The 14,574-nt window shown below is 34.3% G+C and overlaps 2 protein-coding genes across 3 annotated transcripts; one reads left to right on the forward strand and one right to left on the reverse strand.

The window, feature by feature from the left end:
* Positions 1 to 405: 405 nt before the first annotated feature.
* LOC143920198 (ester hydrolase C11orf54 homolog) lies at positions 406 to 6,266 on the forward strand. Its single transcript, XM_077442938.1, has 8 exons — positions 406 to 498; positions 1,369 to 1,451; positions 1,518 to 1,616; positions 1,697 to 1,872; positions 1,949 to 2,128; positions 4,149 to 4,245; positions 4,319 to 4,485; positions 4,553 to 6,266. The coding sequence occupies exons 2-8, from the start codon at positions 1,370 to 1,372 to the stop codon at positions 4,724 to 4,726; spliced, it is 975 nt and encodes a 324-aa protein (XP_077299064.1). The 5' UTR covers positions 406 to 498; position 1,369; the 3' UTR covers positions 4,727 to 6,266.
* On the reverse strand, positions 6,182 to 12,663 carry dre4 (SPT16 homolog, facilitates chromatin remodeling subunit dre4). Of its 2 annotated transcripts, none has more exons than XM_077442937.1 (18): positions 12,230 to 12,663; positions 10,994 to 11,095; positions 10,757 to 10,915; positions 10,379 to 10,678; positions 9,884 to 10,299; positions 9,654 to 9,798; positions 9,402 to 9,567; positions 8,934 to 9,173; positions 8,651 to 8,849; positions 8,336 to 8,574; positions 8,101 to 8,259; positions 7,812 to 8,025; positions 7,469 to 7,723; positions 7,244 to 7,394; positions 7,054 to 7,177; positions 6,716 to 6,968; positions 6,511 to 6,642; positions 6,182 to 6,432 (listed from the first exon to the last, which is right to left on the reverse strand). In XM_077442937.1, the coding sequence occupies exons 1-18, from the start codon at positions 12,296 to 12,298 to the stop codon at positions 6,426 to 6,428; spliced, it is 3,330 nt and encodes a 1,109-aa protein (XP_077299063.1). In that variant the 5' UTR covers positions 12,299 to 12,663; the 3' UTR covers positions 6,182 to 6,425. The 2 variants fall into 2 exon arrangements, with proteins under 2 accessions (XP_077299063.1, XP_077299062.1); XM_077442936.1 differs by having other exon boundaries at positions 6,184 to 6,432; positions 6,511 to 6,645.
* Between the last annotated feature and the right edge of the window lie 1,911 nt (positions 12,664 to 14,574).

Raw genomic sequence — 14,574 nt, forward strand, 5'->3', positions numbered from 1 at the left:
TCATAACACCTTAACATGATAAACACACTTAGGAGCATTCATCTAACATCCAATCTCACTTCTAAACAACATTGAAAATATATACCTACATACATGTCATGTATTTATATATGTATGTATTGTTCCCTTGAAACTATCAGAAGAAAAGAACGTTATAAATTTCAATGACATTAGAAGCAATATCTTTAAAAATCATTTAATAAATTAGAAAAAAATTACATCACATTATTATATAAATAAATATATTAAATTGTTCAAGTAGAAACAATTGTCTTTATCATATTAAGTTGGCTAGATAACTAGTTGTGACAGAAAAAAATTGGTTCGTCAACACCTGTTGTAAGAAAGAGACAGATATATACATACGATCAAAGGGGAAAAGAGAGGTGACTACTCTCTTGGTGTATATATAAAGGCTTCTTAACCTGAAAACACTCAGTCCGTGATTCTATGCTCATGGTAGATGTTACCTCTGAATCTGAATTGAATTCTTATCAAGTACGTTTATTTATAGTATTACAAAGACGAAAAATTGCTTATAGATTGTTATTTTGGTATTAAAAACCATTGAAAGCATTGCCCTATTATAAAATTGTTCAAATATCAATAAAGACATCTGACCTCTCGTTTCAATCCCAATAAGACGATTAACTGGCACATAACATTCTTGTCTAGAAAACCACTCAATACTTGTTTTGCATATATAAAAAGTCAATTGATTGCAATTAGTTTATAATCGGCAACATATTGATTATTGTTATTCTTATTGGATTATAATTTTGATTTTTAAATGCTTTTTATTATTACGAAATTATGTTCACAATACATCTTATATCTATTTTAATAGCTACTGATCTACTGATCATTTTCTATTTTACCATTTTGAATTAATTTTGTTAGTAATCATAGTATTATATTATTATAATGTTAATATGTACAGCGTAATAGGAAAAAGAGCTCAAAAAGCTATTTACAATTCTTATAAATGCCCATAATACATCTAATACATAATATTAATTAACGACTCTATAAAATCGATGACCTAAAGCAGATTGTGTTTAGGTAATCTGTGTAATTATACGATATAATAAATTTATGTCTACATAATATATTCGAAATTCTACAATTATTGGGCAGAATAATACAATTATGTATTACCCACTCAGATTGAGTACCTCGTGTGCCCTCAAAGGGGCTCCTGTTCACTATTGACTGATAAATAATAATACATATGTATATTACATTGCCATTTTTCTATTTTCAATTCAACTGATCAAGACCTGTGGCGTTTTCTCTATTTTGTATAGGAATGATATAATATTATTGATTGTGGTATTAAATACTAAAATGCAAAATATTTCTTTAAAGGATGGCAAAGGCTTTGAATACGAAAACGTTGCCAATTTTAAAAACAATACTTCACATGCCTGATATCAATGAAGTAGTCGAAGGTACACTATATTATTATAACATAATAATAAACAACTTGTAGACATTAATCTAATAAAATTTTATAGTATTATCTGATGGCTTGAAGGCAAACTTCGCTGAAGTTTCTGTCGACTATGTCGACTGTCCGGATTTAACCAAGGAACCTTTTCATTTAGCATCTTCTGGTAAATTCTGCATGCGATAAATCGAATATATGAATACTATTTATGTACATATGTGTATGGTATTTTTAATTTGATCATAGGACTCGGAGGAAATCCTCATTTGCTCGACATAGGCGGAGTATCATATCTGCTGCCACTCGTCAATAGAGAAAAAATCTACAATTTGGCTGATATGTGTAAAGTGCTCGAGGTTGAGCCGGGATTTTTGTTGGGTGCCGGAGCTGGTCCGTGGCCACATCTGGGCGTTAACTGTGAGGTATATATGTACATATATGTAATCATTGGTTGGAATCACATTTGGCATATCGAATTCCACATTACTCGTATTTCAGGGTGTGATAAATCTACGCGTGGAAAATGGAAAAGTCGACCAACAGACGAGAATAGCGAGCATTTCGCCGACCACTGCCGAAAAGGGAACGGGAAGTTGTAAATTAGAGGTTTTGCCACAGAGTGAAACGCGTTCAGCTCTTTTGGTCAACCTCCTTCTTTCTCAAGGAAAACCCGGAAAGGTAAAACTTACATTATAGGTTTGGCAATGTAACACTAAAAAAAAAAAATTTGATTTTATCCATACTATGCTTCTTTATCAATTTGAGAAATCATAATGCGATTAGTTTGAAGCAGTAGTACATAAGCAAAACTTGACAAATATGAAATTTTATTTAAGCTTACAAAGACACTATTATATTGCAAGATAAAACTTCAAAATTGTTTGGTCAATAAAAAAATTCAAAGTTCAAAAGATAGATTAGAATTTATTGTATTATATATTTTCGAGTAGCAGATATACCCGGCATCACCCCAGTGTTAAATACGTTGGTACGTATGGGTATAAACATTTAAACAGTGCCCATTATTGAATGAAATTACCATAATTCTGATTATAAAGTCGAAGATTGGTTCCTGAAGCTTGAGAGCAGTATAACCTTATGTATGTATCTTGGTTTGGTGATTATTCCGCAAAAAGCGATCTCGCGCACGTCACTAAAATCTCGATCACGGAACATCTGACACCCAAAAACTCCATCATTCGAAAGCTATCCTCGGGAAATATTGTACTAACAAGAACTCGAGTGCCAGATGTTTATTTTTTTATTTTATGTTTTCTTTTTCTTTCGTTTATATAACTGCCGTTAAAAGGGTTTAGGGTCACTAAAATGACCAGACAATAGTTCCGACTTACAACCTATCGAATATTTATGGGCTATTATAAAGCAAAGGGAATAAAAACAACACCCTGGGGCAAATTATGAGTTAAAAAAACTGTTGAAAATGTATGGTTTGAAGAAATTTCGGATGAAGAAGTATCGATGCCGTCATAAAAGCAAGGGCATTGTCTAGTAATTATTATATTACTATTTATTGTTGTCATATGTCCATTGCCTATGTATTTTAATTCATAGAAAAATATATACTGTAATATTATTTTAGCTAGAGACATTTGAAATACATATAAGAAAAATGCCCTATTGTGCATGTTTTTTTAAAATTCGTATCTCGCCCTAATTTAAAAATATAAATAATCTTTTTTGATCGTAAAACATGTTAAATAGTTGAAATCAAATAATAAAACCAAAAAAACTCGTGTAAAAAATTGAAAGTGATGCGATTTCTCTGCACGGTACTGTATATATTTTTTTCTCTTGTTTTCTCGTCTAGGCTATTGTGGCGCATTACATAAATAAATAACCACAATGGTCCAAAAGCATAAATAAATAAATAATGAATTCATTACTATGTACTACATACATACATATGTTGGACTTAAATGAGTTGAAAAAAAAAACACAGGCAAACATGCAAGAACAATTTTATATTTTTTTGATTGATAAGTAGATAAACTAGTCAAGTTAGATAACTTGACTAGTTTATCTACTCGGAAAACTGTTTTCTTCGAAAAAACCGTTTTTTCCCCCCCACTTTTCGTTTGATAAAAAAACCACTGTATATCTGCATTCGGCATATTCATCAAATTTGGCATTACAATCTAATATATAATTTCGAAAGAGACTTTGTATGTATGTAAGTTTTGGTTCGTAGAATCCAACTTTAAATTGAATATAAAAAAAACAAATGAATTTAAATAAATTAAACTATACAAATAAATTTAATAAAATGTTTACTATTAGATTACAAATACCGAGCGAAGCCGGGTAAAACCATTAGTATCTCATATTTAACTTAAAACCAAAACCAGAGGTCACAACATAATATAAACGATGATTTTGAGGCTTGCAAAAGAGACGACACTATACATTACTTACTTAAATTCGTATTAAAACTTCACACTTAATTTTTCGCTATTCTAGCAATGGCCGTATTTCCATATAATTCTATACAAACAAACCTCATATAAATATCAACTTTCTGAATTACATCAACGGTTACAACCCTTACACAGATAACAACATTATCATGATTACATTTTACATATCTTATTTGAATATATCGTTTCCGTTATTTGTATAAATAAACATTCAGATATTTATTTGAGTAGCATTCAAGTTTTTTTTTGCATATTGATTCAAGGTGTTACGAGTAGTATGTAAAAAAAGAACTGGGACCCTGGACTACATAGCCGCCATAAGGCAATGCCTCGCCAATAAATATGTAGATAAATGTATAGGTAAGTGTTTAACATACGCAGACGAATTACACCAATTCAACATCCATTAATATGTTTTTTTTTTTTGTTGTAGGACTTGGAGGAGCGTTTGTACTCAAAGAAGGTAAATCGAAGCATCACATAATGCCCGACTTTTCAAAGATTGCGTTGAATTCGAATGCTGATGTTGAAGACTGGTTGCACTTCTTCGATATGTCCGCTCCGATGATTAATCTCGGCACTCTGGTCTCGCACGATCCGGTAATTGTTATTTATAATAGTTCATACATTCGTAAGATGTGTATAAACGTTAGGTTCTCAATTGCAGGGTTTGGATCTAAGATTGCAGCACTTCCACGCGTTCAGCCAACACGGTGAAGGAGGCCATTACCATATTGACACGACGCCCGATACTGCACACTATCTTGGCTACTTCACACTGGCCGAAATCCTTGTTAGGGTCGACCGACCTCCGGAAACTCTCGACTTTGGACAAGATTGAACAGCGTTTAGCTCAAACATAATACATTATATTTTTATACCAATAAAATGCTAGAAGATGTTTTCTGTCTAATTTAAGAATCGGACACAGTGCTTGGTTAATTAATAAGAACTGTGGTTCAGATCCTGATGGTTTCTATTATTTAATTTCTAAGAGTTATTCATATAATGTTAGTTGGTCAAAAGGTCTATTATTCAGATCCTAGCTATTATCTCTTTGTTTTTAAGTATGCCTATACTTACTGATACCTGAATATTTCTACATTTAAATTTAATTCTTCACTAAATATTAATCCCACCCACAAGGAATTTAAAATTACGAATAAACTAATGATAAATCTTTATTCGCCGAAGTTGATTATAACAAACGTATAACGTAACGTAAACTAGACAAAAAAACTCACAACTCGTCTCAAAAATACCCAGAGCAGGGGTCCCAACCTTTTTTGCTCCATTTCCCTTTTCACTGTTGTTCAGAATATAATCTCCCCCCCCCCCCCCCCTTTATTTTTCTTCAATAATCCGTTTTTCAACACAATTTCCACCATTTTGAGGGTTTGATCAAAGTTTACCCAATTATATGCGGTTTTTTCTGCTTTGCTATCTCTAATCCTAAAACATAAGAAATTTTAATATTGTTTTTTTCTTGAATATCCTGTTGTATCTACGTTCATTTTTTGAAAGCATTCCCATGAGATTGAAAAAAACTTTTTTCCTTGTTTTTGTGCTGTGGATGAACATTCAGCAAATGTTATTTTAACTTTGCTAGTTTTAGTGCTTGGATTTCTTCGCATGAACTTTGCGGAAAGATTTGCTTTTCGTACACTACATAATATAATTCTTTTAATAACTGATTAACTTGGAGGTTGAATATTCCCAATACTTACATTTACTATTGTTTTTGTATTGTTTTAGTAAATTAATAAAATTTAATATCAACTCTTCAAAACAAATGCTTATCAAGCTCATTAATTAGATATTTTAACCATTTGTTTAAAGTCAAATTGTAGGTTGGAGTTAATATAGTTTTTTTTAATATAATATGTATTTAAAATATTTTTGGTTTGAAATAATAAATGTTTTGCAAAAATCATGGAAAAATCTGTCCGCAAACATCCTATACGGAAAATTACCGAACTGCTAGTTTCATAGAATCATTTGACCAAACTTAGATATAAATAACACATCGAGGCTATTCTCCTCCATTGATGTGTAATGGCTTTTGGCCCTAATACATCAATAGTCCCACCACGCTCTTCATCAATATTTTACTCTTTAACTATTAGTGAAGTAAAAATGTATATAGAAAGCGTGCAAAGCCTGTAACGTGAAGTTTTATGAGAAAATAAAATAAGAATCCAATCAATTCACCTCCCTTGAACTTTAAAATCTCCCCCTGGGGGGAATTCCACACTAGATTGGAGCCCGTTTTATATTAATAAAAAAAAATAAAAATAAAAATAGCAAAATGTACGTGGTATTTATTTATTTTGTTCACAATATGACAACTTATAAATAATTTATCCACTAATTTAATTATCAAAAAGAAAAACTTAAATTTAATCAAATTTAATTAGAAAATATTACAAATAAGGAATAGTTGCTAGATTATAAAATTAATTCTGAACAGCCATAAATAAAACAGACAGGACATTCATTATAACAATACGGTTAAGAATCGATGAGAAATCACTGGGTGTTCATTTCCTGCAACAAAATAAATGTTTATTAGAGAAAAAACTTCAATTACAAATAAATTAAAAAGCAATATACTATTATACTGACTTGTGTTTCTTGGAAGAGTGATTCCTATCACGGCTTTCTTCTCTCGACCGTTTACGATCACGATCACTATGTGAAGACTTACGATGTTTGTCTTTGTCTTTATCTTTATCTTTATCCCTATTCTTTGATGGACTGCTAAAACAAAAATAAAAATGTAAACAACAAAACATTTATGTAAGTATTTTTCTTAAGCATTTTAATTTACCTATGTTTTGAAGATTTGTGTGAATTGTGATGTGAAGAGTTAGAGTTGTGATGTGATGAAGACTTATGCTTTTTGGGACTGGAATGAGATTCACGTCTACGGTGATTGTCACCCCCATTTCTTTTACTGCTACCAACGCCACCCTTAGGGGCGCCTTTGTAATCTTCGTACGTAATCCGGTCTTTATCTTCTTCGGCAGCTTCGCGCTCCAAATCAGACCAATCTTTTCCAGACTCTTCATCTGAACCCATACCTAGACATATTTCAGTAAATGATAAATACAAACTCAACGAAAACCATCAATGAACACGCTGCACAAATGCAAGACTATTTGTTACCTTCACTGTCACCGGAATCGCTCGCAGAAGCTTCTGAATCGTATTCCGAATCATCATCGGACTCTTCATCAGTTCCAGCATCGGTAGGCTCATAAGCATCGTCTTCATCCTCACTGTCCTCATTCTAAAAAAACAAAAAGAGTAAATAAAAATGCTCGATAACATCAAATCTACAATGAAAAATTCGTACATGGGCTGCATTCTCTTCAGCATCAGATTCCGGATCCAAGAAACACCAGCCTCCGTTATCGAAAAATCCTTCGATATCGTCAGTGATCGTTTTCATGACCTTAGTCCAATTCAACGATTGAATTCCCTCAGAATAGCGAATATCGCAAGAGCTAAAAATTAATTTTATAATTTTAAGTATGAAATTATACATGTGTATAGTATTTTATACAATAAATTTACTCACTTTAACCACTCTTTTACGTGATCTAACATATTCATAGGTACGGCATTGACCATAGCTACTTTTCTCGTGTAGTCCTTAAAAATAAATATCATATCAAAGTTTTTCAAGTGAAACTGTACACGCTCGAAATGCACTAATTCAACGTCTTCTAAAGTTATCACAAACGGCGGCCATTCGGTCAAATTGACCAACGAGCCGCTTGTTGGTTGCAACAAAACCGTGCTACGGAACGGCGCTCCAGGGAACCCGAGTTCTCTATAAGCCAAATAAAATAAAAATAAATAAAAATTGAGCAAGACAGAATTTAACATTGGCGATGAGTTTGCAGCCAAAAAAAAACCACCTGAACGGAGTGTCAAATTCGATCTCCTGCTTAGTCATAGCTTCGACCTTCTCCGTGAAGCTTCTGAACGCTGTCTTTAACTTGTGCCTCAACTCTCGTTCGCTCTGCTCAGCAGCCAGATCGTCCCTGTCGTGCATGTGCTGATGTTTACCAAGATCAGTAGTGATTTCACCCACTTCAGTATAAAATTGTACATCAACATGCTTTTTCTTACCTATTGAAAACAAACCAATATGAGAACAAACTTATTTAAACATACACAGACACAATGTAAAAACAATATTATTACCGAACATAATAGCATGCTTTAAATGAAAATGAAGAAGGATAATCATTTCACTATCGCATGGTTGGAAAAACGCATTTTTTATATTATTGTACAATATATCAACTTTGTCACCACGGACCGAAGTATATCTGAAGCCGTTAACGTGCGCTTCCAAAGAACCTGAAACAATCATTTTCATTACAAATAACATCTCAAAAATAGCCTTAAAAAATAAAATTAGCCCATATTTATATACCGGTCATTCTCTTTGTTACAATATTAGGTCGAATGTACAAGTCTTTCAATTTGGGGTTGCCTTTATTGACGGACAACACTAACGTGTCCTGTTTGACGAGATCCTCCTTTTCGCGTTCTTCGGCTTCCCTCGTTTTGAACTTCTTTTGCACTTCTTTAATCAACCGAAATCCTGTATTGAGATTCGACGAAGGCGGTGAAATTTCTCCAGGTTCTTTTGTATTCGTACTGCGATACGTACTGTAAAAAAACAAATAATAACATTAAAAATAACATCCACGTAACTTTCACATTGGATAAGACGATTCAAACTTACACTTCTTTAACAAAAGTAGCGTCAGGTTGAGTGTAAGATCCTCCTTCATTTCTACCCATAGTGGCTCCGGGATGGAAGAAATTGATTCGAAGATAAGTATAATCACCTTCGACACTCTGTGATATATTCTTTATTGTGGAAATGTGAAAAGGGACAGGTACACCGAAGATCGGTAAAATAACAGTTTCATATTTTCTATCTATAAACATTATTATTACCATTAATATGCGATGTGGAGTTAAAATAAAATTTTACCATAACCGTATACATCACTTTTGCTCACCTACATACAATTTGAGTTCCCTAACTTCAGCTTCGCGTGGCATTTGACCGACGCCTTTGTACGAAACAGTGTTCTTTCGAATCTTTTCGCTTTCCTTACCACCCGATTGCTTAGCGAGCCGCTCCTTCGCTTTCTCGTTCAAAGCAATGGCCAATTCTTTCTGATGCTCTTTTCTTTTCTCCTCAGACGAATGTTCTGATCGCAACTTGGACTCAATCACAGTGGTACGTTTTCCTCGACCTATAAAAAAAAACAACCACATAATAAAACATATACCTGAAGCTTAGACTAGCTAGACTGTATTCCTTGAAACTAACCACCATCTTTTCATTGTCCGAATTAGCATCATAAAAAAAATAAAATAAAAAACATAGATTAGTAGGTGATAAATGTTAATAAAGCAACGATAATTAATGCCCAGAACTCAATCATTTTATTGTAAGGGGACAAAAAAGTTAATTTGCTCACCGAGCATTTCTCTTTTATTTTCTTTCTCCTCTTCTTCTTCATCGTCTTCATTTTCGTCTCTCAAAAAAATGCCGACATTTTTAATTTTTTTCTTCGACTGCGTCAATAGAGAAGCTGGCTGGTCTTCATTCACCAATACAGTATCACCAATAAACAATGCATAAATCTAAATTAAAAAAAAAAATCAATATAATAACATAATATTTATGTAGATTTTCCAACAAATTTAAAAATAATTATTATATTACTAACTTTCCCTTCTTTTTCAGTCGAGTCTTTGTTCTGTAGATCAGAAAAACCTACACTAACATTAAACACCATACCTTTTTTCAAGGTAACGTTGGTTTTCGGACCGATTACGATTGAACTTTCACGAAACTCTATCCCCATGGCGAACCTAAAAAATGAAGAAATAATTAAATAGTCCATCTTCCACCACTAAACGCAACAAACAACCGACGGCAGTAATCGAAAACAAATACCCAAATGTCTTCGTCAGATTATCTACGAGTTTGGGTTTCTCTTTTTTCACAAGCGAAAGACCAGCTTCGTACACGTGTGATAATTTCTTTCCAGAAACCAAATTCTTGCACACTTCCTCCTCCAGATTCAACAGAAAGTTATAGTTCGCCTGCACTTCATCACTGGGATTAACCAACAAAGTTCTAACAATATTCGAGCAGTAAGATTTATATCGAACGCCCAGCGAACACATGATAGCTCCGAAATGCAAATGGTTTTTATCGGAAACGACGGTAAATTTCAAATTGTAATTTCCTCCGGATTGTATGATAGGTGGGTAGCACAGATCCAAAAGAGCCGTATCTACGCCGGTTACAAACTTTTTATCGGACAACGCAGCCTCTGCCCCTTCTGACAATTTCGAATGTTTTACTTTCTAAAAAGAGAGATTTAAATTAGTGAAAATTCAATAAATATCTCCATTTATATATAGTAGGTGTAAATGTATCATTCACCTTATCGGCATCTATAATTTCCATGATTTGGTCTTTCAGATATTTAGTGAATAGATCGACGGAAACGATGCTGGCTTTTTTCATCGTAATCAATTCTGAATCTTCTTTCGGACACATTACAAGAGCGATAGCAGAACTTATGTCAACGGTTTCAAAGCTTTGAGTCTTGAGCAAACTCTTCCAAGACTCTAAAAATTCACCCTTTTCTTTATCTTTTGTAAACACTCCGAGGGTTTTACCCGTCTTTGATTCTTTAATAGATTCTATCAACTTATCGAAATTTGCTTTGTCTTTGTCATTCTGTAAAAAATATATAATACAAAAATTAAGCAGAATTAACAAATAAAAAGTTCAACGTGGATGTTAAAGGATATTAACTCTATCTCTGGTGTATAGTTTCACAGCCGGCAATTCATCATCTTTGTGTTGTTCTATTTGACGCAAAAACTCGATTTTCTTTTTACTGGCTAAAAATATAATATTTTTTTCTGTTATTATTGTGATAGTGTCGGTCAGCTCGTATCCCAAAAGCCATGTCTGTAAAAAATTAAGCAATATTATAGTTAAAACATCACGCACAGTATAAATATTACACAATTATAACTATAACCATACTTGTAATGCGATGGATTTGCTATATACGGTATCTTCTTCGGCGCCAACAGCCGACACCAGACAATCAGATTTAGACAGAGATTCATCACCTCCATCGTTGGTCTGAAAAGCATAATAAATCAAAATTATATTAATAAGAAAAACAATATTAATATAAAATGCATTTGGATAATAACTCAATTTTATACCAAATACTAATTTGGTATAAAAAAATTGCGCTATGAAATATTAGATAACTTTTTTAGCATTTACAAATCCGTTTTTGCATTTTACATAATAATGAATATATATGTTTATAAAATGCATAGCATGGCACATAGCAAATGTTCAAATAAGACCATTATGATGTTGAATATGATTGTTATTAGCAGTTTTCACAAATGATATAGATATCATTGCTTAGTATTTGGAGGGTTTCAAATAAAATATTAATGTTTGTAATACGAATCTGATGAAAAAAGAATATATTACAATATATATTTTGTACATGCTGAACGTATGCATGTTCAATAATTGGCATATTTCTGAATGCAAATGAGTGCAATGTTTATATATGCGGAATCTATTTCAAGCTTATATATTCTTATGTATAAAACCAAAACGGTGTCCGATTGGTTGGATTGGTCAAAGACGTTTGTGATTGGTCGGTCGTTAAATAATATAATTTTTTTTCAATTCAAATAATATAAATTTAATAAAAACAAAAAAGGAAGATTTACAGAGCACTGGTAGCACCACAATCAAAAGTCGTGTTGAAAAGTGTATTTCGCAATTTGATATAATTGTTATTTATTGCAGAAAAAAATCTACTTAATTTATATACATAAAATAATTAAATTAATAGTTTTTGAAATATTTTTGTTTTTGGTCCAAATTTCACTCGATACAATTAATAGATTTTCGTCGTATACTGACTGGATCAACTAGACAAAACCAATACGAATAAGTAAAAAAAAAAAAGATTAGACGCTTTCATTTAAGATGTGAATATATTGACATGCATATGTATATAAAATGACCTTGATGGAGGGAAATAAAGTAAAAAGAGTAATGCGAAATGAAATGATGTTGGGATTGAATTGCACGTGTTGAATTGGCGGCAGTCGGCGTTGACTTTTCGAGGGTTGGTACTCCTGCCCTCGGTGTCGGCCGGTGAGCGGCGAGCGGTGTGCGGCGTGCGGAGTGCGGCGTGCGGAGAGTGGAGGGGTGCAGGGGGGTAGAGGGGGGAGGGGGTACCTTGAACGCGGTGAAGAGCCTCCGCATGCGGCGACAGAAGGCGTCGCGGTCGAGCGTCGCCCCCGCCATCGTGAAGCCGCGAACGTCACTGTCAACGATGATCAGCCGCTCAGCCGCTCAGCCGCTCAGACGCTCAGACGCGAGGCGATTGGTCGTCGACGACCGGTGAATGACGACCGACGAATGGCAAACGGCGAACCAACAGTGGACGAAGCGAGCGGCCGCAGCCGCCGACCCTTCGCCCGCCGCGCGCCAAACACGCCGACACTTCTTCTGCTTCTTCTTCTTCTTCTTCTTCTTCTTCTTCTTCTTCTTCTCCTTCGATGTCAACACTCGCTCTTTCACACGCCTGCACAGCCACAACCACGACCACAGCACTCACTTCACTCACTTCTCATTACGTCATTTGCTAATCACACAACACCGAGAATATCACTTTGTCTCCATTTGATACTCGTTCCGTTGTTACGAAGATTCTCACTTTTATAGCATTTTTTCGAAATGTTATTTTCAAAAAATACTCAATAATACGTAATTCGAAAATTTTATGAAATGGAACCGCCCTAGTTTTTTTATAAATTAAACATTTCCTTCCGTTTTATTTCCTGAACGTTTTAGTAAACCTGTTCACTAGCACGCGCATGTACAATTACACTAATACAATCGGCAGTTAAACTTCGGGGAAGTAAAAGATGATTGTTGCGTGGACGTGAAGAGGGGTTTCCGGGATTGGAGAGAAAGGCGCAGAAATAAACGATTCTCTTCCAAACTCAACTGAGTTTTCATAGGTCGGAAAACGGTCGAAACCTTTAACCCGCCCTATAAAGGTCTGTTCATACTTAACAGCACTGCACGACTCCGTTTCAAATATGTCATTTTATTACATTTCTATTCATATCTACCTACACGTCGCGGTCACGTCACGTTCACAACACTTTGGCCGAGTGCAAGGCAAAATCGGCTTACTTATACATTACAGGCCATGACGATACGGCGCAATATTGCTTACGTCGTATTGTCGAGTACTTATAATATGAATGCATACACGTGAATTCGTAGCTACGCGTCAAAATACAAGTCAGCAAAAATGTTTCGGCGTTTATCGAACGAAAAATTATGTATAATCGCGTTGTTGTTGGAAGAAAAAGCTCAAGAAGGCAATAAAAAAGCACGGAGGCGTTTTGATGTGCATCCCATGTTAAAAAATAGAAAAACCGAAGGAGAGTTTTGGACACTGTATAAGGAGCTTATGGATGATGAACAAATTTTTTTTTAAATATTTACGCCAAAACCATGTCGAAACATTGAACAGCTGTCAACTGTCACTATCGATAATTGATCCAAAACAGCAAAGCGGCTGACTCATGGCACGTAATTCGCGTGTATATTTCCACGATGGCCAAAAAACGGATACGATACGTTGACGGATGTTGCTGTATGGTATGAACAGGAAATTTCGGGTACTGCTGTAAGCCTGCCGTGGCGTAAACGTGACGGTTGGTATGAATATACCCATACAAAATGTACCAAAGAATACTTTTCGTACGGCCGGATACCTGCTGAAGTCGGTACGTGCTGACTAGGTATGAACAGACCTTAATATGTATAACTTTATGTTAATTCATGTATCAATTCCTTTGCGAAGTCACCCGTAGAAATCAACGGACACGACACTAGTTTTAATTAAATTATGGGGGACGTATAGAGTGAAACATCAGAATTTTTAAAGACACGACTATTTAATGTAATGGGTAGGAAAAAAGCAAAACAGCGACAACTCAACATTGTCGAGTTGATCCCAGCTCGTAGGATAGTGACCAAAAGTTGACCATGTCGTAGAGTCGTTACAAAATCAGACTATGAAGTCAAGTATGGCTTGAAAAGGATCGTGATTGTTTAATGTTATTCTCAGCCGAGGACGAATTCATAAAATTGAGCAAAATCATGTTTATATACCTGTACTCTTATAAATTAAAAGACCAGTCTGAGCGCATGCGGCTTTGTACAAGCTCGCAGTGTGGTTGACATAAAACATTTTCTCGTTAGGAATTTTAAATGCACCGCATTTTATTTATTTGTAGGTGCGAAACATAATGGTGATCAATAGTGAGCGAACCGTGCTTTGTTAAAGGTTCGCCGAACCTTTTTTTTTTGCACTCTAGCTTTGTAAGTGGAGCCAAACCACCCAGATTCCTGGAAAAAGCACGCTACCTATCCGCCCTTTAGTGATCAATTCATTTGAAAATGCAGTAAGCATTAGATTTGCTTGTTAAAAATTCGTAAGACTCCAACTTCGTATTTAAATCACATTATTTTTTTACTTAATTAATGGATATGAATAAAGG

The sequence above is a fragment of the Arctopsyche grandis genome, chromosome 12, assembly GCF_051622035.1.
Source record: "Arctopsyche grandis isolate Sample6627 chromosome 12, ASM5162203v2, whole genome shotgun sequence".
In the NCBI taxonomy this organism is placed as follows: Eukaryota; Metazoa; Arthropoda; class Insecta; order Trichoptera; family Hydropsychidae; genus Arctopsyche; species Arctopsyche grandis.